At 40.6% G+C, this 26,695-nt stretch overlaps 3 protein-coding genes across 4 annotated transcripts in view; 1 reads left to right on the forward strand and 2 right to left on the reverse strand.

The window, feature by feature from the left end:
• The window catches only part of LOC108049091 (zinc finger protein ush), a 74,980-nt gene extending 52,053 nt beyond the window's left edge, over nt 1–22,927 (reverse strand). The window contains exons 1-2 of the mRNA XM_017130148.2: nt 22,819–22,927; nt 4,656–6,426 (exon numbers count right to left, since the gene is read on the reverse strand). Coding sequence (XP_016985637.1) covers nt 4,656–4,698 — 43 coding nt within the window. The 5' untranslated portion in view covers nt 4,699–6,426; nt 22,819–22,927. The remainder of the gene's footprint in view (nt 1–4,655; nt 6,427–22,818) is intronic.
• LOC108049093 (Krueppel-like factor 10) lies at nt 19,162–22,616 on the forward strand. The gene is made up of 2 exons (XM_017130152.2): nt 19,162–19,447; nt 20,672–22,616. Exons 1-2 carry the CDS (start codon nt 19,379–19,381, stop codon nt 21,893–21,895), a joined length of 1,293 nt encoding a protein of 430 aa, XP_016985641.1. The 5' UTR covers nt 19,162–19,378; the 3' UTR covers nt 21,896–22,616.
• Nucleotides 22,928–22,971: 44 nt separating the features above from the next.
• LOC108049092 (mediator of RNA polymerase II transcription subunit 15) lies at nt 22,972–26,656 on the reverse strand. Of its 2 annotated transcripts, none has more exons than XM_044460234.1 (7): nt 26,051–26,656; nt 25,705–25,878; nt 24,890–25,649; nt 24,097–24,844; nt 23,823–23,965; nt 23,137–23,762; nt 22,972–23,079 (listed from the first exon to the last, which is right to left on the reverse strand). In XM_044460234.1, the coding sequence occupies exons 2-6, from the start codon at nt 25,755–25,757 to the stop codon at nt 23,193–23,195; spliced, it is 2,274 nt and encodes a 757-aa protein (XP_044316169.1). In that variant the 5' UTR covers nt 25,758–25,878; nt 26,051–26,656; the 3' UTR covers nt 22,972–23,079; nt 23,137–23,192. The 2 variants fall into 2 exon arrangements, with proteins under 2 accessions (XP_044316169.1, XP_016985640.2); XM_017130151.2 differs by having other exon boundaries at nt 24,097–24,829; nt 26,051–26,652.
• Between the last annotated feature and the right edge of the window lie 39 nt (nt 26,657–26,695).

Raw genomic sequence — 26,695 nt, forward strand, 5'->3', positions numbered from 1 at the left:
TACAGATGGGAAAAAAGTGGGGAAACGAGGAAAAGTGTGGTTCCACTATCGCAGGTGATTAGTCAACTGTGGGAAATACTAATCATGATACATTCAGTCATAAGTGGTTTAAAATAAATCTCTAAAAGGGATGACTTGAAAAAAATACAGAATAGAATTCGAGCTTTTTCCAAAATGGATATTGATATTTTTTTAAACATCAAAGCTGTAAGTTTATTTCAAGTCTGACTCAATTTGATAGCTTGTTTCCGTTGATAATGAGGAAATGGATCATTACATTTTAATAGAATGACTTATGTGCTAATTTATTATCATTTCAATGACACATATTTCTTCAAAAATGACCCTGGTATTTCCTGTCTAGAAGCTAGTATAATCTTTCAGATTGTAAAATAAATTTTCAAATTAGGTCATTTATTTTTAATACAGGATAATAATTACAGGGTTTGTAAGTACTGGTGGTGTCTATCCACTTTAATACCAAATTCGCGATTGAAAATCGGCCTTAAACCAATCTGAAGTGTTTCAAATGATTAAGATCCCTCAGTTCATTCCTTAAACATGTTTATCAGTTTCATATTAAGTTGCCTTGCCCCATTGATTAATCACTTTTTGAGTTTCCCTTCTCATGTGATAAGACCGAAAACAAAAACCTCGTAACTGCAATAAATACATATCGACAATCTGAATTTCGCTGGCTGACTAAGTCGATCGTCAAGTTACTCCCCTATCTCCTCACCCCTATATCACACCCCCTATGCCACAAGCCATTCATTCGCCTCACTTGATATGCAAATGTGCTGGCCAAAAACAACGATAATAAAATGCAACAAAGTGAAAAACAACATTTTGTAATTTGTAATGCTTGTTAATGTTTTTGTTTTTGTTGTTATTGGTATATTGTTGGTGGTTTTATCTGGTGATATTTCCTGGTCCGATTTCCAGCAAATCAACAAAACAGAGACAAAGAGAGTGTGAGAGGGAGAAGCTTATCGCAATTATTAAAATACAATGTCAAAATGGCCAAAGCTCGAGATTATCTTTGCCAATTGAAATGGACAGAGCAGTCAGGGCAGAGGCGGCGGGTATGGGAACAGAGAGGGGGCCCGAGGGGCCTTGGCTTTGCAACCTGAGCCCTGGCTTTTTATCGCGACTGCAACTGCAGCTCTTCGAATGCAAACTGCAATTGCAATACGCAGTTAGCTAGCTCTTCTTATCGCTCAAACTCAGCTCTGCTCTGCTTCATGGAACCCCTCTTAAAATCCCCCTCTTCCCACAAAAAAAGCGACGCGAACCGCTTGACACGTACCCGCGCCGATTTCAGATATAAGAAAGAGGGCCCCAGTGGAGCCAAAGTCTGAGCCACACAGAGAAATATTCCACCTAAATTAACCAAGTCGAGTTTGAAAACATTATTTAGATTTTTTAGTATATTTTAACAAATTGAGCTAAGAAAAATCGGTTTTAAGCATTGTTAACTGATGATAAATATAGATTATCTGATGAAACTTTTTTTAATATCAACAAATTTTTAATTTGGTTTAAAAGATGCTTTTAAAATTAAAATTAATTTAAGATCCAAGTTCCCAAACCTCCATTTAATGTATTTAGAGAAATAAGTTTGATACAATGTTTTTATCATATTTAAGTTTTCTACCCCATTTTTTTTCAGTGATTGGCCCGCTTGAAATAAACTGAAACTTGACTTGAATTTTGGCTAAATTGGCACCCGCATAAGGATGGCTATGTCGATGGGCCGATGTCTTTTGTTGCTGCTGCCGGAGAACAGTCGTCAACCGAACAGCAAAACAGACAAGCGTACATTCAGCAACCGACAACCAACAGCTGGCCATTAACATAAAATTAGTGATAAGCGTAATTAAAATTTATAAAAACACAAAAGTGTTTATCTATGTGCGACTGCACTCCCTCAGGTCTCGAAACTCTTAAAAGGTATGAGATAGGAATCAAGGACAGGTGGGACTAGGTACAAATTTAATACACTACAAAATAAATAAATAAAATGTGGAGAATATTAAGTGCAAGATATTAACAAGGTCAATACATGTTTGAATCGAACATTTTTTTAGTTTCTTCTATATTTTGGTATGTTAAAGCATTTAAATTATGAATTGATTATTTGATAAGATATTTCAGGAAAATAATTATTTATTTTCTAAAAGAATTATACCTTAGAATCCTTTGTAGAGTTTGGCGGTTAAATTGCCGTCCCAGCATATGTGTACTTTATCCAAATTAAATATTAAGAAGACTCTATTCGAGAGTATATCGAAAACAAACCCGAGGGCGTTGTCATCACGATTCCTACACTCCGAGTTCGAGACTATACGCTCCGATACAAATGTCAGTTATTGAAGCTTATGTAAAGGCAACAATAACAACGCCTGGAGAACCTCCAACAAAAGCTACGCAAGTTGTTGTTATTTGTTGTTGTTGCTGCCACTGCTGCTGCAATTGTGATAAAACTTTATCGAGTTGCGCTTTGAGTTTTTTCTCGCCTTCCAAACCACCTCCCATCGCCCACTAAGCTATAGAAAACAACGGGACAGAAGTGAAGCAAGTGTGCAAGAGATAAATATGCAAAGCAGAACTGTTAGGGGGTGACAGTGGGTGGGGGTGGATGGTTACCGAGGGATAACCCACTGATAGTGCAGGTGCAACAACAACAACAGGCACCAACAATGGACTACAGCTGCGCAGATAAAAATACCCTAAATTATCGTAACGCAAATGGTAAAGTTTTTCGTTATCCATTCCTCAGTACACTATAAATAGTTAAACGTTTTTAGCTAAAAAGGTAAATTGGAAAATATTTAAGTACAAAAAGATTTTAAGAATTTGTTTATCTTTCTTCGATACTCTATAAATAGTTTACAATTTCACTATTAATTGGTTTTTAGTTACTATTTGAATATAAATAGATTCCAAAGAATTTTGAATGCTGCTGATAACAGTCTTCAGTTCTTCATAATTAGTTTAAAGTTATAAAGACTAATGAGTCTAAGGAGCTCTGCAGCTATAAATACATTTTGAAAATAGATTCAAAGGAATTATGAATGTTGATAAGTGGGAGCCTTTAAATAGCCTTCTCTTTTAAATAATCTTGTCTTTTATATATTGATATTTTTGTGGGTTCATTTGAAAATCGTCATTAAGACCTGATTCTTTCTTCGTCCTGATGACCAAAAACATTTTACATGTTACGGTCTTTAAGCACTATAATTCGTTAAATGATCGTATTAGAAGTACTTCCCGCATGTGCAGATCTATATAGAGTGTATGAAAAGCTTTGTTGGCCTCTGCTCAATTTATCGATTCTTGGCAGCTTACGCCGCTTACTGTGGAAGTTCCACTTTCATGACTCGGTCTGATATCACTCGTTGTGTAGTTGTTGGATTGTAGAATTGGATGGCAGTGGGGGTTCTGTTTAGATGGGTGTTGTTGGGTGGGGCAGAGTCAGCCAGCCGAGAAACGTGCTTGGAGCAAAAGCGGCGACCGCGATAAGGAGTCCAAAATGGCAAAATGGATAAGCAGAAGACCGGGGCAGGGGACTTGAGGTGAGTTAAGGTGCTTGGGGTGTCCAGTGTCGCAGGTCCGGCACGTTTTATCGATTTCGATTCCGAAATGCATTCATTGGGTGTCAAATGGTTTGGGGCCATAAATATATCAAATGGCAAACAACGAAATGTAATTAGTTAATACTCCCCACACTCTCTCTTGTCGGCTCCCCAGCAATATTTATAAGGTGTGTCAGCTGCACGTACAACAGGTATCGATATCGATAGCGAGGCGACAAAGAAATTTCATTTGAGCAACAAAAGTTGACCATTTTTAAATACCCTTTTCTATCTTGCATAATCGAAGGGTCTATGTGGTCAGACCACAAACACAATTTAAATTATCCAATAAGTACTATATATTTTCTACAACCTGCAACATAAATTTCTCTACTATTTAATCACCTTCCTTCACTTAAAAGTTAACGATCTTTTTTGAGAAGTTGTACGTAATCAAAGTCTAAATAAATCATTTGAATATCGGATGTCTTTTAGTCGCAAAAACTTGACTTTATCGTTCTCACTTGGTTTTGTTTAATTTTTTCAGTTTCTTTGTCTTGGCATAGTTTATCAGCTGTCCCCTCACTCGATTCCCCCTTCTTTGTTTTCTGTGTTTGCTGTGTGTTCGTTCACATGTTTTGCTGTCCAAAAAACGAGAGCTGCTGACCAAGCGAGCAAATTTGAATGGGTCAATTGGTGGTCAGGTGGGAAACTCGATCGAGAAAAGTATAAACTTTGAAGGAGAACAGTTTTTAAAAGATTTGTCATAATTTCCCCAACAGTATAAAAAGCTACATATTTCTATATCAGACTTAAAATTAACAAATATAATAATAATTTTTTTATTTTATTTTTTTATATAAAATCGTTACTGTTTCAAATTAAAACGCCAGCCAACTTTTGATCAGAATTTGTAAATATCATTGTCGGATAAAACTTTTAAAGGTATCAAATAACTGATAAGGTAATTAAACCCAAATTCCTTTGTGTTCCCTTTACAATTTAGAACAAAGGTGTGCGAATAAGAAATAATATATAAAAATCAATTTTAAAATCTCGAATCTTTGAAAAACTCACCTTTATTCAACGGCTTGGGGTTGGACTGTTTGCGTCGTGACATTTCGAGTCCAACTGCGGGACTGGAGATATATCTGCAGCTATGTCGGCATCAAGTCTGCGGAAGATCTCTTTTCGCGGACATTTACCGGCGGATGGCACTCACACACGCGCACTCACTCTCACACACACGGCGAGTATCAATTATAGGCAATCAATGCGATTATTTGTATTATTTCTATTATTGGCGGCGATTAACAAGACTTAATGAATTTTTAACGATCTACGCGGCGAAAACCGCGCGCGATTTCGAAGCGGAATGGAAGTGGAATTTCGATTGGGATGCAACAGGCGATAAGCTCCAACTTGATCTCGAATGGCATCGATATATAATTAGTGTTTTGCTCTTGATATTATTATTTATGGAGTCGCGTGTTTTTGCCAAAAGCCTTTCGAATGGGGGCGTGGCATGCGGGGCGGTTTTGGAGACGTCCGTTCAAAGCAAGCGCTCGCTCACGAATGAAATGCAAAACGAAACCGAAATTGAAACGAAAGCTCCAATTGGGGAGAAGAGCACGCGAGAGAGGAAGAGCGCTCTTATTGAAGCGCGCGCATTTAGGCTCTCCCGCTCGTGTTTCCATTTTGTTTTTACTTGGATTTTCTTAGCTTCGGCGTCTGCTTCGCAGTCCGATAAGAATCAAAACAAAAACGCCGAAACTTGTACGCACGTTTTCACATTTTGCTCACTGTTTCTTTCTCCGTTCTATCTAAGCATTCTAATCATTTTAACAATTTTCTCATTGAATTTCCACTACTGCCTTATGACGGCAGAATTTAGGGGCTTGCAGAGTTGAAATTCACTTTGTTAAATCACTTTTTCACACTCTTAATTAACTTTGCTGTTTTACCAAGTCTATTTGCTTTCAGTTCGCTTAATTACTGGTTTTCTTCTACAGCTTTTGGCTCCAACTGCTTGCAAAAGGCGTTAGTAAACCGAGTCTTTTAGCGCAATTATGAGCCAGTTATGGCAGACAAGTTGCCATTTACAGCCTCTAGCTGGCGCTGTAGTTGCCGATACCTATGCATACTTTTAGGCTTTCCGCAGAGGGCGCCACACAAAAGGCGCATAATTTAAATGCAAAGCAGACTAGGTCCTTTAACCATGATTCATGTTAGCTTCTGGTATCAAAAATAAATAAGTAATTACTGCAACGTCCACAGAATTCTATTTCCTGTGTAAAGAGCATTTTCAGCATTTTATTTAGCTGCACTTCCGTTCCTTTTTTGGTTAATTTTTTATTTCGTTTCGCTTTTTGTCTTGTAATTTGCACCTATTGCCAGGTTTTAATGGAAATTCTTCCTGCTTTGCATTGGATGCTCATAGATTTGAAAAATTCCGACAGCAGCGGAAATGAAAAGCTTCCTGCGGGACAAACTCGCTGTTAAAGGGGGTGGTGGGTGGTGAAGGCAGCATGCAAAGTAGGATGCATGGCAATAAATATCAGAAACCAGTTAGCGCGCCATAATCCACGCTAACATATGGCCGAGTCGATTAGCCACGCGACCTCCACGGGTTTGCTCTTTTCCCGCCCTTTTCTTGGGTCATTTGCGCTCTTATTTTATTCATTTTTCTCACCCATTTTTTTCAAAGCAGCACCTTCGTTAATCGCTAATGAAGTATACGCATCGTTGACCTTCGCAACATTCGTTCAACTTTGTCGCTGATTTTTTAGGCAATCTCTGTTCGCATTTTTGTCTGTTCTCGATGCAATTCGGCAATCGAACAACAAACCTATAAATAAAAGAAAAAAACAAAACAGGTAAGAGGCCAACGATAATAAGTTATCAAGGTTGCTAGTAGTTTATATTTATATGTAATTAAGTAAAAATTAATGTTAATGCAGATCAAATCGTTTATTATGCTGGAAGAAATAAGTTACATTCTTCGAATATGAAAGTGTTTAATTCTTTAAAAATTACAACGTAAGAAACTTAACAGTAATAAATATTATACATTTAAAATAATTTAAATAAAGAAGAATGTTGTTAATGTCTTAAAAAAAAATTGTTGTTTACAATATTATATGATAAACACATTTTTGTTATAAAAATTAATGCCAAAAATTGGTTGATAAACACTTTCTAAATATGGCACTACACCAAATAATGGCCTTCATTTAAGCTAAAAACGAAAATGTTGTTAGAGGCGCCGTGAAAAAATGGTAAATAGCCATAACTAATTTTCAGGGGGATCCCAGTTAATTTGGCTTTAAATCATATATATGAGTGCGCTTCTTCTTAGTCAGATACAACGAAAATAAATGAATCAGCTGGACAAACATCCAATTTGTTGTAGTGTTTAAACGAATTTTTTTTGGCAAACACAAAGTCCCCCAAAAAACGCAATAAACACACACAATCCCTAACCGAGTCGGCCTCCTCTGTAATCATAGTGCATTACACTCGACTGGAGGCCTGATGGAGAGATTGGGTGATCAGGACTGGGAGGGGGGAGGCGAGGTGAGCAACTTCCAGGTCAAGCAACTTCTGGCGGCAAGGCCATGCCCGTGACTGAAATGGAAATGGAAATGACAGCCGCGAAATAATAAAACAAAACACAAAAATTAACCGAATATCAGACGAAATTTTTGGCTGGGGAAGCGAATATCATTGACCCAAGGTGCAGTTACCTTGCGTGTTCCCTCCAAGTGCAATGATCCGATGATCTGCTGCCATCCATCCAATCGGAAGCGGCGCGTTTCCAACCCTGGGAGATTCGACCTTACCCTGAACAGAAAAATATGTATACAAGTGTATGAGAAATGGGGGTCAAGACACTGAACCAGTCGGTTGTGAAAAGTATAGGTTTGCATTCACTTACTTACGATCATTATGAAAGATTTGGAGGTCAGGTCCATAGGTAAATCCCAAGAGGTATAAAAAACATACATTTCCAACTAAAAATATAAACATCACAAACAAATTTCTAAAAACTATCCATGTTGGTTTGTGAATAAATTAATTCATACGTTTTTCATTTGTCAGCATAGTTGGCCATGTCATGTATATGTGGTGAACACTAATTTATAAGTGGAAATGATCGACCCCAAAATACAAACCAAGTTGAGAACACAGATCTTAAGAGAATTGAACTACAATCATTTCGAAGTAAGGCTTTTTTAAATCGGATGACTTTAAGAAAAGTTATGGGCTTAGAAGAGCAGGTTTTAAGTCACTTTTCTGCAAAGCTATTTTTCAAAAATTTGGAAATGGGTTACATTGTAAAAATGATGAAAAATCGACCCAAAATTACTAAAGTAAGTTTAAGGTATGCCATTTTGAAATCGGATGTCTGCAACAAAAGTTATGGGCGTATAAGTGCAGGTTTTAGGTCACTTTTCTGCAAAGCCAATTTTCAAAAATTTGGAAATGGGTTACAGTGTAAAAATGATGAAAAATCGACCCAAAATTACTAACCAAGATGAGTATACAGATTTTTTGGGGACTTAACCACAATCATTTTAAAGCATGCCATTTTGAAATCGAATGTCTGCAACAAAAGTTATGGGCTTAGAAGTGCAGGTTTTAGGTCACTTTTCTGTAAGGTGGGTTTGGAAATGGGTTACATTGCAAAAATGACCAAAAATCGACCCAAAATTACAAACCAAGAGGAGTATACAGATTTTTTGGGGACTTAACCACAATCATTTTAAAGTATGCCATTTTGAAATCGGATGTCTGTAACAAAAGTTATGGGCTTGGAAGTGCAGCTTTTTCTGCAAAGCCAATTTTCGAAAATTTGAAAATGGGTTACATTGCAAAAATTACCAAAAATCGACCCAAAATTACAAACCAAGATGAGTATACAGATTTTTTGGGGACTTAACCACAATCATTTTAAAGTATGCCATTTTGAATTCGGATATCGGTAACAAAAGTTATGGGCTTAGCAGTGCAGCTTTTAAAGCTGAAATTTGGAAAGGATTACATTGTAAAAACGATGAAAAACTGACCCAAAATACAAACCAAGTTGAGAACACAGATTTTTAGAGAATTAAACCACAATCATTTAGAAGTATGTCTTTTTTAAATCGGTTATCTGTAAGAAAAGTTATGGGCTTAGAAGTGCATTTTTCCCAGTGTAATTTTTGTCCGTTAAGCTTGTCGATCTCTTGCACTCTCTTCTGATGATCCTTACTCTTTCGATGCCCGGCTCTTCTGACTTTTTTTCTGATGCTGATCCACTCACAAGATCAGCTTGACTGGGCTCCTTGCATAAATTAAAAAAGATGATGAAATTCGCCAAGTTTGAGGCATAAGCGAGCCAAAAACCAAACAAACTGTTTCCCAAGCGGAGATAAAATTATTCACTTATTTTTATAAAAAGCTTCTTTGTTTTTGGTTTTTTTTACCGCCCCTGCCCCTTCTGCATTTGCCGTTATACAGACCGCCGACGACGCCCACAAAATTCACTGCATTCGACCGAAGTCCAATTGGCCTGTCCCGCCCTTTTTCCCCCGATATTTAGGTTTGATGGGTATTTTTAGAAGCAACAAATGCAATAGAATTCCCCTTCTTATTTTCGTACTCTCGGTTGCTCCCTTGCCCGCTAAATAGCCGCTACTAATACTAATTGGAGGACGTCGCTATTGCGGTAGGTTCGTCCCATGCGTCGTATACGTAATGTCGAAATTTTAAGTGGATGGGTCTAATTATGAGTGCATGTCCAAATATGTACTTTATGTATAAATAAAAACGAAGCTTATTAAATCAGACATAGCGAAACTTTGATTTTCCAAATTTTCACAATTGTGTAGCTTTTATTTAAATACGAACTGATCAGCAAAATAAAATTTTAAATGGAATTAAACTTATACTAGTAAGCATTTAAAAAATTTGTTTCATTGAAATAGGTAGCCCTTTGTCCTTTACCCTAATATAATTAATGTTTTACAGAAACTATTTTTGATTTTAAATATATTGCTTAGCAAAGAGATAAACTACCATGGAAAATATGATCTGGCCCATTAATCACTTTATTGTTTGGCCTGAATTTATTCAGTACTGCACTTTCCCCAACATAGTCAGCGGTGTTATTTGATTTCCCTGTGTCCATTTTCCCCAATGATGACTTCGCCCTCGCCGATGGCTTATCTCTAGTCGGACGGGAATTCGCCGTTTCTATTTATAGTAATTCGCCTGAAGTTGCTTGACCAGACAAAAGCGAAAGATGATGAAATATGTGTGATGTGTTCGAGCTCAAAATGCTCGCTTTGGCGATCACTCTGCCGATTACCGTGGTATTTCGGTACTTCACCCACAAGTGGAACTCGTAAGTCGGAATTCTGCTCTGGCGAACTTCGCGCCTCCTTCATTTATTCAGGGTCACCTTTGGAGTCACCTTCACCTTCTGCACATCGATCATTCGCCTCACGCATGTATTTTTTGCACTGATCGGCGTTCGGAATAACGAAGCTATAGGTGAACTATAAAGACTATAAAGGGGAGTGACTGGGATATAGAGAGGGAGAGTGACTCAAGTGACATCATTCCAAAGTTCAATCTGTTTTGGGCGTGATTCAAGTGTTGAGTTCGCCCTTACTTGTAACTTTCAAAGTCACAGGTTAAATTAACTTCTTATAATAATAAGTATGGAAAATCTAAATATGACCCCTTGTCCGTATGTTCTCAATGTTAGACGTAAAGAGAATAAAGGTCCGACTCCATAACTAAAGCTGGAAAAATTTTTATGAGGTAATGCCTTCTGTTAGTTTCAGCTTATTGCTTTATAGGACTTTATGTTTTTAAATAGGAAATTTCAAAAGTTTAGGGTTGCCAATTTAAAAGAAATAACCGTTTTTAATATGTAGACTTTTAATTTTACAAAAACAAATATGTATTATTTGGCCTTCTCTTACAAACATATACGCAGCATATATACCATAGTCGCCAAGTATGACCAATATTAATTTGTTGACTTGATTTTTCTGTTATTGTTGCGGACCTGACCGGCCTGCTTTACATTGTACTCCAATGCTTTACTCATTCACCGAATGCAGTCAGCTTCCACTGTTTCCATTTTTATTTTATTTTTGAGACTTGCCTCGGTTCAACGCATTGTGAATTTGCTCGTTGACCTTAAATGCAATTTGTAGCTACTGCTCGCTCATGTTTTGATTTTTACTTCCGACGTTGTCCTTGCCAAAGTGCAAACGCCTTTGGCGAAAAAACACAAACATCGAATACGAATAATGTATAACTCATGCCCTGTTTCAAATATTCGATTTTTATACGATCACCCGATCATTCGGATTTCCCGCATCTCCGATTTATGGCCCCAGCCACACGATCAATAATTTGCAAAAATATGTTAATTATTTCTTGGTCCTCAGGTGCCACGATGCCACTTCTCTTCAGCTTCTATCTTCACATCAATAGCTCCGATTCAGAGGCGCTTTTGATTTCTGAAAACGCGTCGCGATTGCTAAAAATAAATAAAATGTGGGCAAGCACGGAGCAGCAACAAAATACATTTTCTGCGCTCGTGCTTCGATTAGCCATCAACAATCAGAGAAAGAAGCAGGGCAGCAGAAAATGTGCTAAATACTCAAATCATTGAGCACGCCTCTTGCTCATGTCTATGCTCCATTGGGAGGTAAATTGCTTGGTGGGGGGATCACCAAAGAATTACGGGGAAAATTCCAGTTCGCAAAAAATAATGGATACGAAATTTGGGGCTGTATACACACACCAAACGCAGTTTTTCTTTCAAAACTCCTGGGAAAATTGGCAGGAGTATTAATGGGGAAATTCAAGTTAACAAGAAATATCGAACATGAATGTTTGAGAAAAATACTAAAGTAAAATTCAACTTAAGAAATTAAAAAACCTTTATGAACCACTTGAAGTATTACGGTGTAAATTCCAAATCACATATAACAATAAAATAGCAATGGAAATCCAGAAAATTTGATTAATTTCCCAGTTTTTGAAATACGAGCTTCCAAGATTGTACTTTGCCTCAATGGAATGTGAAAAGATATAGGGAAAGCAAAGAACAGGGGGTTTTGTAACAACGTCTGATTTTGACTACATAAGGGCCATGCAATCAATGCGTAGCTGCCCGTAATCGCCAGAGATAAGCGAGCAGACTGAGAGTTCCCTTCCTTTTCGCCTCCCATCTCCAAATCAACAGCAACAAACGCGCCCACTTAAACCAACAAACGCAACAATGTCAATGAGGCAACAAAACCCAACAGAAAATATCAAAAAAAAAAAACACCGCAGTAATAAATTGCAATAATGAATGAGGAAGAAAGCGAGGCGAAAGAAAGAGAGGCAGACAGACATATATAGAACTCCGAGTACTTAGGCAATTTCCATTGTTTGTCTGCCGGCAGCGAGCCTCCTCCTATAGATTTTGCAAAAGGGTTTACGGACCCGTCAAGGGCGATCCATTAATCGCGGGTTCGTCGCCTATCAACTCAATTTTTTCCCCTTTTTACGAAACGCAAAAGCAAAACAAGCGTGGAGGCACCAACGCCCAACAAACAAGGTCTGCTACGTCGTGCCACGGGCTTAGATAAACACGCCGACCGATTCCCAACCGATTCGCACTCGATTCACGCCCGATTCAAATTGCGGTTGCGATGGTCACGTTGTCGGCGAATGACAATGAGTTTTATAAACAAAATCGGAAGTGGTGTGAGACATACAAACATACTTGCATAGATATATTTGTTATGAGATGAGCACAGCACTTTTACTGATATAAATCGCGTATCTTATAAGATACAAAAGATCTCACTTGGTGAGATTAGCAAGTATGCGATGGAGAAAGCATACTTTTTTTCTATAAGATGACATTGGTAACAAAAGGATTTGCTGGGACTGTACCTATACATGCTCAAGCTTGTACATAAAAGTATTAAGTTTAAATTAATTACTTAGAAAGAAGCATACACGTTGGTGGTGCCCCAATTATGTGATAAGGAAAATATGTATAGTCACAAGATTTTTATACCCATGCGAAGGGTATAATAAAAATGGTCAGAAGTTTGTAAAGCGGTGCTTTCACTTTCACATTTTCGATCATATAAAATATATACGTATGTATATGACTTTGACCTTATCCTTTAGATACCATACGGTTGTAAGCCGATATTTCGCGCATTGTAAAAGATAGATTCTTGTTTCTTTCCAAATCGGAATTTTTTATAATTGTGCTGTAAGGCACAAAAGCAAAGGGTTGCTTGATTTCTTCAATCAAATTTGGCCGTGAAATGCCTTGCCTTCTTCTTGATCTGGTTTTAAAAAAAATATGTCACTTTGTGATCCAAAAAAGCCATCAGATGTCAGCCATTCACCGGAAGTCATTACTACGCTGAATGAAATCCGACCCAGATAACGCCACCTAAAAGCCGCATAATTTATTTCGATTCATTCAGAAATCTAGTCTAAGATCACCCATGCAGATGACGAACCGAAACACCTGCACTTACGGACCCCAATCGCATTCCCATCCCCGAGAGTCCAGTCCAGCCCCTCGCATATTGATAAACCCCCATTGACGCCGCTTGGAAAACGGATCCCACCCTCTCTGCAGTTCGGAAAGTGATAAGAAAGCCAGCTGATAAGGGCCACGCCTCTCGCTCATGTTGTGACTGACTAACGGACAAGCAGACCAATGGACAGATAGGAGGACCTATTGACTGGCCATGCGTTGGCCAGCTGGGAATCGCGCTTATCAGTCCCGTTCTCTTATCAAGTCAAACCGAACCGAACCCCCGATGTAGGGTTGATCCAAAATTGGACGACTGTCCGGGGGAGAGGTCCCAACATTCTGCCTTATTATGAATAACGCAATTATTATTATTTTTCGCGCGCTGTTCACGTTGACTTCACGTGGCCCCAATCAGACGCCCCAGCGACCTCGTCAACATCGGCATCGGAATTGGAATCGGAATCTACGTCGGCGGCGGCATACAAAAAACGGGTCTATCAACGGACCCCCTGCCCTCGCCATCAAGCGCGCTTATTCTAGATTTATTTCTGTTTGTGCCATATATTTATACGCGGTACTCGTGGGGTCCAAGGGAACATTGTATTCGTACGAATATTTGTCGGTATAGACACTTGTTTATCGAGATTGAGATGTCTGCTGGAAATGGTGTGAAGTGTGCCTAAGAGAGTATGCTAACTTCGATATCTGCTTCTCTTATTAAGACATACAGATAAAAACGGATAGAAAGCTATCAAAATAAGCGCTTAAATTAGTTCACCCACTTAGATATAAAGTTCTCTTAGTAACACAGAAACCACCGAACACTATTTGGAAACACAGTTGTAAGGTGGCTTAAGTAAAATATTGTGAGCAGATATCTTATAATATAAGGATTGAATTTATTTTTAGAAAGATCCATAAAATATTTTTATCCATACTTGGCACCTATCATCCTTATAAGTTTATAGTTACAGACATTTTGTATGCATGCGGAAACAATTAAATCTAGACCTTGGGTATCTTTTAGTTGGGAAAGGGAAACATTTCTGTCCCATTTACTATATTTTCTACTTATTGATGATGCTGTTTGTTTATTCCCATCGCACGACTGATGACGACGATGGTGAACTGTCGTTGCCATTAAGTCGTTCACCTGAACCGGTTCAGGGACAGACCTTATCCCTACGTTGATTCCTTGCCATTTCCCGCAAACCCCCTGCCATTCACATCCCATTTCGTTTATGGTCCAAGGACAACAACTTTCAAGTTCAGATGGAACTTTTGGCAGCTAAAGGAACTGGGCCAAGGTCAATTTTTACCGGTAGCCAGAACAAAAAATGGTATGAGAATAAATGCGAGAGTTGATCAAAAAAAGGAGAGGTAAAGAAAAACCATTAAAACCTTCGCGTCATCGTAAATTTCCATTGGGAAGACCGCAATCTCGATTGAAGGTCGTATACGCCCCCTCCCCACACCCTGTTTACATGGTGTTTATAGCAGGCCGCTCTACTAGCCTTGCTTTAAAGATTTGTAAACGTTGGCTCTCCAAAAGGGGCCCCCTCCCTCACATCGTTTCGCGTTTCGTTCCGTTCTGTTCCATTTGTTAGCTTTCGGTTTTAGAGCAACGCGTCAGTAGGCACGTAGGCAGAGACGACGGTAGAGGCAGAGAAAAAGCATCACAAGTGCGGGGACTAGAACACTTAATGAGGGGGTGGTGCCGGAAAGATCAGGTCTAGTTATAGATATTGAGATTTAAAGGTCATACAGCTCAGTTTAGTAACTTACTTTATTAGCACAGAACCCTTACTTAAAAATTAATTATCCAAGAGATGAAGAGATGCGGTTTTATTTACTAAAATATAATTATTATTGCAACATTTTTCTTTAAAATACAAAAATCGAATTGATTTAATTATTCACAAATACTTCAAAAATATTAGATTACTTTTTAAATTAGTCGATTACTTTATTGTGCAATAGTCGAAGAAGATCGATAATCGTTCATTAAAATGAAAGTCCTAATTTAGATATTAGTCTCGAGTTAGTCATGTGAGCCTTTATAACAAAGATAAATACATATAAATGTATATTGTTAGCATCGTGGAAGGAAGGCAACTTCGGCAAGTCGAAGTTTATATACCCTTGCAGCTATAGCAAACGTTAAGTATTCTATAAAACGACTATTAAAATAATAAAGCAATAAACCATTGTCTGCTCTATTTTTCGATCGTTCAGCTAATTCTTATAGTCGTCCGACCCGTTTTGAATAATACACTTTTTAGAATAGAAAGTCTACTTTTGGGAAAGTTTCGATCATATAGCTTTAAAACTGAGAGACTAGATGGACGGACTGACAGACCTACTTGGCTATATCGACTCTGCTAGTTTATGTCTCTTCAATGCGTTGTTTCCACAAAACCACTTTGACCTATTTCAAGAGACCCCATAATCTGTTCAATTGGGAAAAATCTTCTTATTTGTAAACATGTTTACAACTATGGTAAATGGAAATTTCTGTTCAATTCTCCTTTCATCAAAGACAGGTAAACAAAATGAAGCCCAGCAACTAACAAAATCTTCACTTGGAGTCACGAGTTAGGCTCATGACGTCATGGAGAGTTTTGTCGATCTTGGCGCATTGTTGTAGGCAACATAGGGGGTAGGAGGAATCGGACATTACCCACGCCCCGGTGCCAAGAAAAGACAACAAACAAAAACTGTGGGGCCACAATGTAGAAAGTGAACTTGAAATGGGCCATGGGAAGAGGATGAATGGGAAATGGGTGAAAATAGGAAAACGGGCGTCGCATTTGACGCTTTTGACGTTGTTGCCGTGGCAAATTATAGATCTATTCCTCATGAATTTAGCTCGAACTATGTGCCACTCGCTGAATACATGATTGAATTGATATATGAATTTGAATAATAAGCGGGGTTCTTTTTCCATGGCCTCTGACGTCAGGATCCTCCTGTGATTGACGTTCGACCAACGCCTCCGACCAAGAAATGTCTGCCTGCGCCTGTGACCTGTTTGCCACTGCTCTTTTCATTAATAAAGATTTAAGGGCGTAGGAGGCCTTGAACCCGGCGGAAGCTCACGCCAACGTCACGCTTCGTGTGCTTTGACCTTTGACGCGCAACAGGAGCAAAGACAGCGTGGGAGTGACGTCACCGAGTCAACGAGTCGGCTACATAATATGCCAGACGAGAGATTCGTCAATGCGCAAACTCGCTCCGCAGAGAGGAAAGGGCTATAACTTAGTCGCCTTTCCTCTAATTTGAGGTTTTGCCACAACGCAAAATATTGCTATTCTTTCCCTAATTTTTCTTTAAGGAACAAATTTCAAATGTTACTATTAAAAATTTGTATTAATTGTAAGAGAATTATTTCAGACTTCTTAACTTGGTAATAATCAGATCATCAAATTCAGATCAGTACTTTTCTACAATCTTTCATTATAAAAATAACAGATATTTAACATGATTAAAATTTATTATTTATCTCAGAAGCTTGATTATATCTCCCAAAATGTATTAAGTTGTCTTTTTTGATTAAATCCTACAGTTTTCTAACCAGTTTTTTTTCCAGTGGCCAGGAGTCTACGTGCGACAGAGAATGTGCGTGGGCACATGTGAGTTCTGCGAGTCCGGATTTCGCCATCCGAGATAATGTGGGTGGGCGTGGGATCTCCGTGGGCGAATACAAGTCAAGGAAACTGAACTTGAACCCGCCGGGGAGCCGAGATGTGCTGCTAATTTTAGATCTAACCTGCGGCTACCGATTGCATATAAATTCCAGAATGATGGTTTGAGAGGAGTGGAAGTGAGTGGGAAAGCTCAATTGTGGCGCAGTTTGCATTCAAAATCTGGGGGAAGTATAGTGGAGAGAGAGGTGCGGTAACGGTACGTCGGCCCATTTACACGCCCACATTCGCGAGAGAGTGGAGGCCATCGCTTCAGTTCCGTGCGAAATTTACACACGAATTCCGATTCCAATAACAAACACGAAGAGAAAACAAAAACAAAAACGCAAGTACTGCAAACACCCACACGCACACACTCGCACAGATAGGCACGCCACAGACTGCTGGCTTTTATCGCCGCCACTCGCTCGCACTCACTCACTCGTCCGCCGAGGCAAAGTATCAACAAATGTTCACGTGAACATCATGAGGTCAAAGCGTGATACCAGACGGACCCACACAGATACACACACACACCGAAAAACACCCAGGCGAGCTCGCTCAGCCAGTAAGAAAGATATTGGTTTGGGGTTCGACTTGAAGATACCATCTACATTTCAAGTTCTCAGTAAAAATTTAAATATTCTGAACTTTAAGCACGGCACCACGTTGGTCGCCACAAAGAATAAATCTTGAAAAACTCAGAACAAATACATATTTGAATCCAAAAATAAATGTTTATTTGAAAATATCCTCTCGTCGACCATTGTTATAAAGACGCTGGGCGCAGTTTTAACACTCGTCCCAATCTGCAGCTAGCTGAAACCACTACCAACTTCAGACGTATCTTCGTGAATTAACGTCCTCCTATCATACACTAGGATACCCTAGATACGTTAACAGTCGCCCCACAAGTCTGGTGTGGGGTATGGCGTACTAGTTATTCGTTAAGGCTGTTGTTGTTGCGCAAGAGAGCAAGCGAGCGCCGTCTTATAATAGTCACAGCTGTTTCTGTGTTCGCTCTTACCCGCTTTTTGGTGTGTGTGCTGTGCACGAGCCCCTTTTTGCTTTGAAAACTGTTACAGCCGGACCGAGCATTGCCAGGTGAAAATTATTGGGCCCTGAGTAAGTTTTCCAATTAATGAATTGAATTAGTGATCGATTTAATCGAGTTCCTTGCGACGGGTAAACAAGCTTGTTTTAAACTGCGTGTATTTTGTGACTCATCTTTGTTATCTCTTTCATTTCTTGGGCCTGGCAGTGCCTGCCGCTCAACTGTTGAGCTCCCACATTCTCTTGCTTTCCCACTCTGCTTTTCGTTTGTTAATGAAATCTACGTCTGCTCAAAGTCAGACTTGGATTTAAAGTTAATGCAAATATATGCGGCAGGTCTTAGATTTCGGCTTGAGGGGCGTCTTCCCAGGTTTCGAGCCTGTTTTAAAGTATTTTTTTTTTCGATTAATCACAGACTTCCGTGGCAACAACTGCGTCAGCTATTCAGTCACGGCTTTGGGGTGTGTCTGTGAATGTTGGTGTGCGCTGTGCACGCGGCTTGGGCATGCACAGCCTATGAATAGACAGCCCAATGGAGCTCTCTGCCCCTCGCCTGCTGTCCCGCTCTCTCTAGCACCAAAAACCAGACCCCGCAGCAAACAGCTGATGACGTCCATGCGTTAGTTACGTGCTCCATTGGTTTGTCTCTGACGATGTCTGTGTTCCTGCACCAAAAGAAAAGTTGATGTGATTTATTTGCTAATTTTTCACATAATTTTCGACCAGATACCAGAAAAATAATTTTACAAGCTTATATGTACCTCTACAAACGATATTTCCAATATACTCCTAGATCAAGAGTAAAAAATACCCCTTACAGGTAAGCGAGCAGCAGTGGAATTCGAACCTGGTTTTTAAGGATGCTCTGTGCATCTTCCTATTATACCAAGATACTTGTCGTTGTGTTTGACTATCTTGTTTTACTTGTCTGTGTACTTATTTGATCTCATGATTGTCTTGATATCATACAGTTCACATACGGACTTTTAATATATTTTTGATATCGAACTGTTTTTCTCTGTATGTGTGGGTTGCCTAGAGGTGAGTGAGGAGGAGACCTGACCTTTTTCGAGCTAGAGAGAGACAGAGGGAAGAGGCGCTGCCCACGCTGCTGCTGACTGATGTCCGTCCGGGTTTCATTGCACTGGTTGCTCCACTGCTGATGACGATTGCCCTCTCACACACACAAGCCCACGAACAAGTGATTACGTCGGCGGTTCCACTCACTAACACTGGCACTCGCGACAGCGACGTCGGCCGCGGCAGCTCTGCTGGGAGCTGAATGCCTTTGCCTTTTTCATTCGTCTCTTGAATTCTGAACGCAACGGTTCGCCTCCGCTCCAAAACGGCAGAAGGCACTCGAAAAGCGCCAGTGCAAAGTTAACTAAAGTGCAAAAATACACAAAACTGAGATTTAACCAAGTGATAGGTCAGAAAGCAGCAGAAACAAACAAACACAGACTTTTAAAGACTCTTCGCAAAAAGAGAGTGCAGTTGAAAGTGCAATGGACATGGATACCTTGCTACCTTCACCACCCGCAACGCCCCCGCTGAGGGATAATAAGTTGGAAAACGTAAGTGACCTACAAAGTGGATATGTACCAGTGCTATTAGTGTTTTTTGAGTGAGAATAGTGAGGATAGTGCATTCAAGGCAGCGGAAAATCAAACAGAATCGGACGTAAGCTCGCTCTCGCTTCCACTTGCCGCATTTCTAAAAACAAAAGTGCTATGTCCCGCTCGCACTCGCACTCAGCCATGCGATCACGCAGTCAGCACGCGTTCACGTGAACACCGCATGCACAGCTAGTGATATGTGAGTGCGAGCGAGAGCGCCTTACCCTGAACATTGGACTTGGCACTACTAGGAAAAAACAACAGAAAAGCCCAGAGAGAGAGAGAGTACCGACTTTGTTTGAGAGCGAAGGTGAGTTGCCAATTGGCAACTGTGGGTAAAAAAGAGAGGGGGCAAGAGCTAGCCAAACAGGCCAAGCCCCAAGCCATAAAAATATGTCACATTTCTGACTCTTTTTTTATCTGGCCAAGAAAGAAACAAACAACCACTGTCGCACATTTGAACGCAACGTGCCGAGCCCATAAAAAGATTTCGACGTCTCCACACGAGTCATAATACACCCCTCGCAATCGCCTTCCCCATTAAATTCCCCACCTGAGGCACACCATAGTTGTGTGGCTGCACTTTTCTTTGCCTGCTTTTTGGCGGCATTTTTGAATTCTTAAGGGTTTCAAAAAGGTCTATTAATATTTTGAAAATGGGTAAAAAACTTTATAAATTAAAATTTTTATTCATAAAAAATTTAATTTAGAAATGCACTTAAAAAAAAAGAATACAAAATGTGAATGTTTCAGATATGTAATCAAAACCAATTTAGCAAATCTTTTTTGAAACCGTGACATTAAAATTCAAAATGTTTTACATTAAATTAATGATCAATGAATATTTTTGCTTGTAACAAGACGACATTTAATGAATCATTATTTCTCACCCTAAACCGAATTAAAAAAACAGTTCAAAAGCCGCCAAAAATAATGTCCCCTTGGCCTTTTGAAGAATCATTGAACCTGGGGCTTGGTTGGGGTGCTGCAGGGAGCGCGAAGGTTAACGGTGAACGGCCTTGCCAGCCGTCGGCGTAATTAGCGAATTGCCAGGGAAAAGTTATTGTCGGTCATTTGCTGGTCAGCCAAAAGTGAATGGGAATGTGAATGCGCTCCTGATAGCCTGAACTCAATCCTGATGAACTCTCACTAACCTTGAACTTGTTCTTTCGTTTTCTTCAGGTCGCTAAGGACGAGCAACAATTAAACGAGAACCTGCTAAAGGCCAAACTCAAGTTAGTGGCCCAAAAGAACCAAAAGAATGGAGGGATTATCACACCCAACCCGTCGGACACGGAAGACGAGACTCCGGAAATGGCGGTCCCCAATAAGAAACCCCGCCTGGAGCAGCCTGCGACGACCATGACACCTCCACCGGATCAGAAGCTGGATGATGAGCACAAGGCCGAGAGGGTTAGCGTCATCATGAGGGTCAACAGCTCGGGGGCCGTCTCTTCCAGTAACCAAGACGAGAACTCATCCAGTTCCAGCACCAGCTCCTGCTCCAGTTCCTCTTCAAACTCAACCATCAGTACAATTTCGGTCCCACCTACTGTGGAGGACGACTATCCAGAAGCCAATGTGTGGCGCAATCTCAAGTTCAAGATGAACAGGAAGCGGGCTGCGGAAGTGGCCCTTACCCCAGTACAAAAACCCGAGACACCGGCTCCAGAGCTTCCAGCTCCATCTGCTCCAGCGGAAAAGGCCCAGGAGGAGGCTGAAATTAAACCAATTATGACTCCTATTTATGTTGCTCCAGTAGCTCCTCCAGCTAGCCAGCTCATTCTGCTCAGCACAGTTGCTGCGCAACAGAGTCCCACGCCCATACCCACAGTGCCATCGATGCCCGACGAAAAACACACCACCAGAATCACGGCAGCTCAGGCGGCGGCCACAAGAAGTCGCATCTACGAATGTAGTTTCCCCGAATGTGGCAAGAACTACTTTAAGAGCAGTCACCTGAAGGCCCACCAAAGGGTTCATACGGGCGAACGACCCTTCATCTGCAAGTGGGACAACTGCGACAAGAGATTTTCGCGATCCGATGAGTTGTCTCGACACAAGCGGACCCACACCGGCGAAAAGAAGTTCCAGTGCAGCGTGTGCCAGAAGAAATTCATGAGGAGCGATCACCTGTCCAAGCACGTTAAGCGCCATAACAAGGACAAGGCGAACGGGGTCAACCGTCATGTCTCCTTGACGAACAACAGCTCCTCCTCGTCTGCAGCTGCTTCCGTCTGCGATGCCACGTTCCATTTGCGGGCGATAGCGCCGGCTGCCTCCAGTGCCAGCTCCTCGTCCGGCTCCTCCACCAGTTTGCAAGTCTACAGCGCCCAGGATCTGCTTAGGCTACAGCAGCAGGCCAGTTTTAGCTTCGGCGGAACCCTGATCCAAGTGCAGCGATGATAAAAGCGGGAGGAAATGCAGCACCAGAACTAATCTCAGCCCGACAGTATCGCCAGCTAAATGTGGAAAAACTTCTACAAAAATCAGGCAAATACAGAAAAGATTTATACCCGAGTCGATTTTGGAAAGCCTATTTTTAAAAGTTTTTGTAAAGATTTATAAAATCTTTTGTTAAGACAACACTTAAAGATCGAATTTTCCCGCATCGAGAATGTTCTATCAAACCTTAAAATTCAGAATTTTATTTTGAGTTTTTCACATTATCTAGCTGGTGTAGACTTAAGCTTAGTTAAGAGCTAGATCTTGTCATCGTTTTGTGCATATATCAACTTCAAATTCAATAAGATTCGCATCTGTTAAACACAAATCGAATGGATGCGATCCAAGCTACTTTCTTTCCAAGAGCACAGAGCACACGTCCTAGCTTAGCGATCTTCTTTAATTCAGATTTAAATTTTGAATTCCCCTAGTGCTTGTACATATTATAAAGTGGCGCATTCGGCGTCCAACATCTGTGATATTTAAGTTTTCTTAACTCTTTTCTATTATACCATAGTTATTGGTCTAATTCTCTTAAACTTAAACACACACAAACAATTGTATTTATTGCTACATGTGGAAAATAAGAGAAGAAAAACAAAAAAGAAATAGTGGATCTTCACACGATCCCAATCTCAACAAAAGAAAATATAAATATACATATTTTCCAAATAATCCTAAATTGATTGTATCAAATGGGAGGGAAGGAGGTCAATGGAATGTCGTAATGGTAAAATTATGACAATAAGTATGGTGTGGTGGTGGAATGAAATGAAATTAAGACTGTCCCTATCATAAATAAAAATACTAAAAGTCAGGGATAGCCAAACTTGTAAATTTGTAGTTTATAAAAGAAGAAATTATAGATAAATAAATTGTCTTACCTTCATGAATAATTTTGAATTAAAGGCGAATGATTGGTATAGCTATAGAATGCAGGATGTTTTTCTTGAATAGTAGAGTGCGTTTGTTTTAAATTTTGAGTAATGATGAAATGATTAGGACTTGATTAACCACTATGCGGCAAGACTTAAATGTTGGTTAAAATATTATTTTTTTTATTTTAGCTGTATAACTGTTTCCGTTAAAAGTATGTTGCATTTAGATCCTCAATCCATATTTGCAGGAAGAGCTGGGTTATTGTCCTACAATGAAAGCTTGATATAAAAAGTTTGATATAAAAAAACAAGTTAAAAACTTACTTTCAAACCCGTACTCTATATTTATAGTTGCGGAGAAGTAAGGACTGGTAGTTAAGCTAAACTCCTAATAATGTGGTTAGCTCGCAGAGTGATCTAGGTTTTGATTGGGGAGAGCACGCCTGACGCACGGCCATTTCCCAGGTGTCCAGCAGGTGTGAAAGCGAATAATTTTTGGGAAGCTTAGACATGCGAGCAATTAGTGCTTGTTGCACCGCCTGCAGAAACGGGGTGGCCGAATACTCCTGTTCCGTTAAGGAACAGTCCGGAGCCTGCCAGGGATACTCCTCCGGCACACTTACGCTCACTGGTGGAACACTAGGCAATCGTTTGTCATCCAGGCAGCAAATCAATCGTATCGCCTTATTATTTATTTGGGATGTGGTGTCGAGTTTCACCTTAAACTTGCTATCTAGCCGAGCAATTTCGCCTTGAAGCACATGAGGAACATCCTGCTCGAAGGGCGAAGATTTCTCGTTCACTCGCGGTCGTTTCGAGGGCACTGGTGCTGCTATATCAGTACCAAATAGCAGTTCTAAAGTGGGTCGGAAGGTGCGATGCAGTGTGTGATTAGCTACAGGACTTTGCAGTGTGGTATTTATAACCTCCAGCAGTGGATTCGAAGATTTCTAAATCAACAAAATGATGTTGTTTTCATTTTATTTGTATTATTGTTTTTTATTACTTACGCCAAACTGCTGGCCAGAATAGGAGATTAGATCCATCTTCTCTAGAGCTTTTTCGCATTTCATGAGAGTGTCAAGAGGCACACGCTGTGTAGGATTGCACAGGATCTCCAGCAACTTACTCATCTTGGTCATTTTCTCCACATCTATAAGAAAGGTAAAAATATAAAAATACTAATGTAAAATGTAAACTCTTCTGCATTGGGAAACAAATCTCTTTATATAGTTTTACTAGTACTAACAAAATAATAATAAAGAATGTGTATTATTAACTCACTTGTTCCATCGTTGCTAATCTTGGCCAGCATTCGTTTCAGTGGCTCAATGTACTTGGTCAGCTGTTTGTACTTCTCTCGGTACAAAGCCTCCTCTTGGGGGTTAAACGGACTGTTTCCAGTGACCTGACCAGGTGTGTTAATGGAGGCACTCGGCGACTGCTGTCGAATGCTGCGCTGGGGGTTCTGCATCTGCATCATCTGCGGACTAGATTGGGGCACCAGTGCCGGACTCGGAATCATATTTGGCGTGGGCATCTGGGGAGTCGGTGGTTGCTGCGTGGGCGTTTGATTACCTACCACCAGCTGTTGCTGCTGTTGTTGTTGCATCTGCTGGAGCTGAGCCTGCTGCTGCTGCTGCAATTGCTGGGCATCCGCTGGCGAGGGACTGGATCGCATGAAGGCCTGTCCAGGCTGCTGTCCGCCGACTCCTACGCCTCCTCGATTGCCGGGAAACATCTGACCTGTCTGGCCCATCGGCATGTTAGGCTTTTGCTGTAGATTTGCCGGCATGTTCACCCCCATACCACCCATGGGATTCATTCCCCCCTGCTGTACCGCATTGGGCGGCAGCCCAGCTCCGCCCACCTGCTGTTGAACCGCTGGACCGCCGACCACATTGTGCGGGCCCTGCTGCATGTTCTGGGGCATTCCTTGCATACCCTGTCCTGGCATTCCTTGGGGTCCGCCCATTCCATTGCCTTGACCCATCCTCATCATCGGATTCATGCCCATCTTTAGGGGGAGGAGCTAATATATTGACATTAGACCATAAGAAAAATAATCCTTACTTACCCCCATTTGATTCTGCTGAATCTGTTGCATAGGCGGCATCTGTTGCATGGCATTCATTGGTCCGGTCTGCATTTGATTTGGCCCTTGACCAGGCGCACCTGGTGCAGCATTTGCACCACCGGCTCCTCCAACGGCGGGACCACTATTCGGGCCCGGTCCAACCATCTGATTAGGCATGCCCACTCCCATCTGCTGACCCGGATTACCAACGATCTGACCCTGACTCTGCACGCCACCGGCGCCCATCACATTCATGACTCCAGGGGCATTTCCGCCCTGCATCTGCTGCTGCATCATCTGCTGCGCTCCGCCACCACCGCCGGAGCCCATGGGCATTTGTCCCCGGATATTGGGCATGGGCTGCATTTGCTGTTGCCCGGGACGCTGTTGATTTAGGGATTGCAACAGATTTGAGGCTGTTCCCGGGCCACCGGCCACTGGAGCTCCTCCGGCACCCATGGGCATCATTTGAGGATTACGATTCCCTTGGCTGGCGAGGTTTTGCAGGGCGTTCAATGGATCCTGCATCATATTTTGACCGCCGCCCATTTCGGCGTTTTGGGGCGGGCCACCCTGCTGCTGTTGTTGTTGTTGCTGCTGTTGCTGGGATTTTCGGGACATGTCCTTGTAATGCATGAAGAGCTTGGCCACTAGGCCCAAGTATTCGTCTTTGGTGCGAGACTTCCGGAAGATGTGGTTCTCCATTACGCTGGCATTTTTCGATTGATCCTGTGGTGCGTTTGGTGGCAACAAGTCGTGGCTGAAAAATAAGTCGGTCGTTGAATCAAAGCAATCTGATTTTCGAGTGAACTTACATCTTGGAGATGACATTCTGGCGGAACTTCTGACTCTGCCAGTCTTCTGTCATGTTTTCAAACAGTTGAAAGTTTTTTCTGAGATCTTTAAATCAATTCAATCGCAATTCTCAATTGCTTTTATGCTTCTCGCTTGGCTTCTTTTAAGCGCAGTGTGACCGTACAAGGTTGGGCCTATAATACAGAATGTTAATGGTTATATTATTATAACGCAGCCCTCAACAGCTCTGTTAAATGTTTTCTAGTTTACTGTTAACGGATTACAAATATTAGATCTCCGAAAAATGAAATTTTCTATGCGCTTACATTGTAAATTCATGTTGGTGATTTAAACTAAAATATTTACCTTTATTAAGTGGAATCTTCTTCATTTCATTGTCTATTTTAAATTGTTGCACTCACTCTGATTAGCAAATTTCATTGTTGTTTTTATTGTTAGTTAAATTTAATGTTTTGGCATTTTTCCATTTGAACTGATCTTTCTCCTTTTCCAACATTAAACGCACCTGTTGCATCATTTGCTTATTGCATGTCCAACTTTATTCCTACTATTCCGCTATCGAGTAATCACGTAGTTGTAGCACACATTCAGGCGATTTAGTTCGTTACTGTGATCTCTTTATTGTCAATCGTTTAGCCACAAAACGTATACGTCTGGCAGCGCCTTCAATGTGTAACAATCGTCGTTACTTTTGAATGCAGGCGTTGCCAAGCAAATAGCATACCAATCAAAAGAATTTCTTGCTATCGGTTATTGTGGAGTAACGGTGAATATAGCACACGCAGGCGAGTTCAATTAGCATCTCTTAACGTTTACAATACCATTGTTTACTAGTAACAGGTAAAAATACAGGGAACGAAAGATTAACGTAGAATGATTTAATAATACCAATACCATTCGAAGGCTTTTAATGCATATTGAGCCCCTTGTCCGATTCGTATACCCTTGCAGAGTAAATATAAAAAAACGTTTTAAAAAATGTACATACAT

The sequence above is a fragment of the Drosophila rhopaloa genome, unplaced genomic scaffold (assembly GCF_018152115.1).
Source record: "Drosophila rhopaloa isolate 14029-0021.01 unplaced genomic scaffold, ASM1815211v1 contig_2, whole genome shotgun sequence".
In the NCBI taxonomy this organism is placed as follows: domain Eukaryota; kingdom Metazoa; phylum Arthropoda; class Insecta; order Diptera; family Drosophilidae; genus Drosophila; species Drosophila rhopaloa.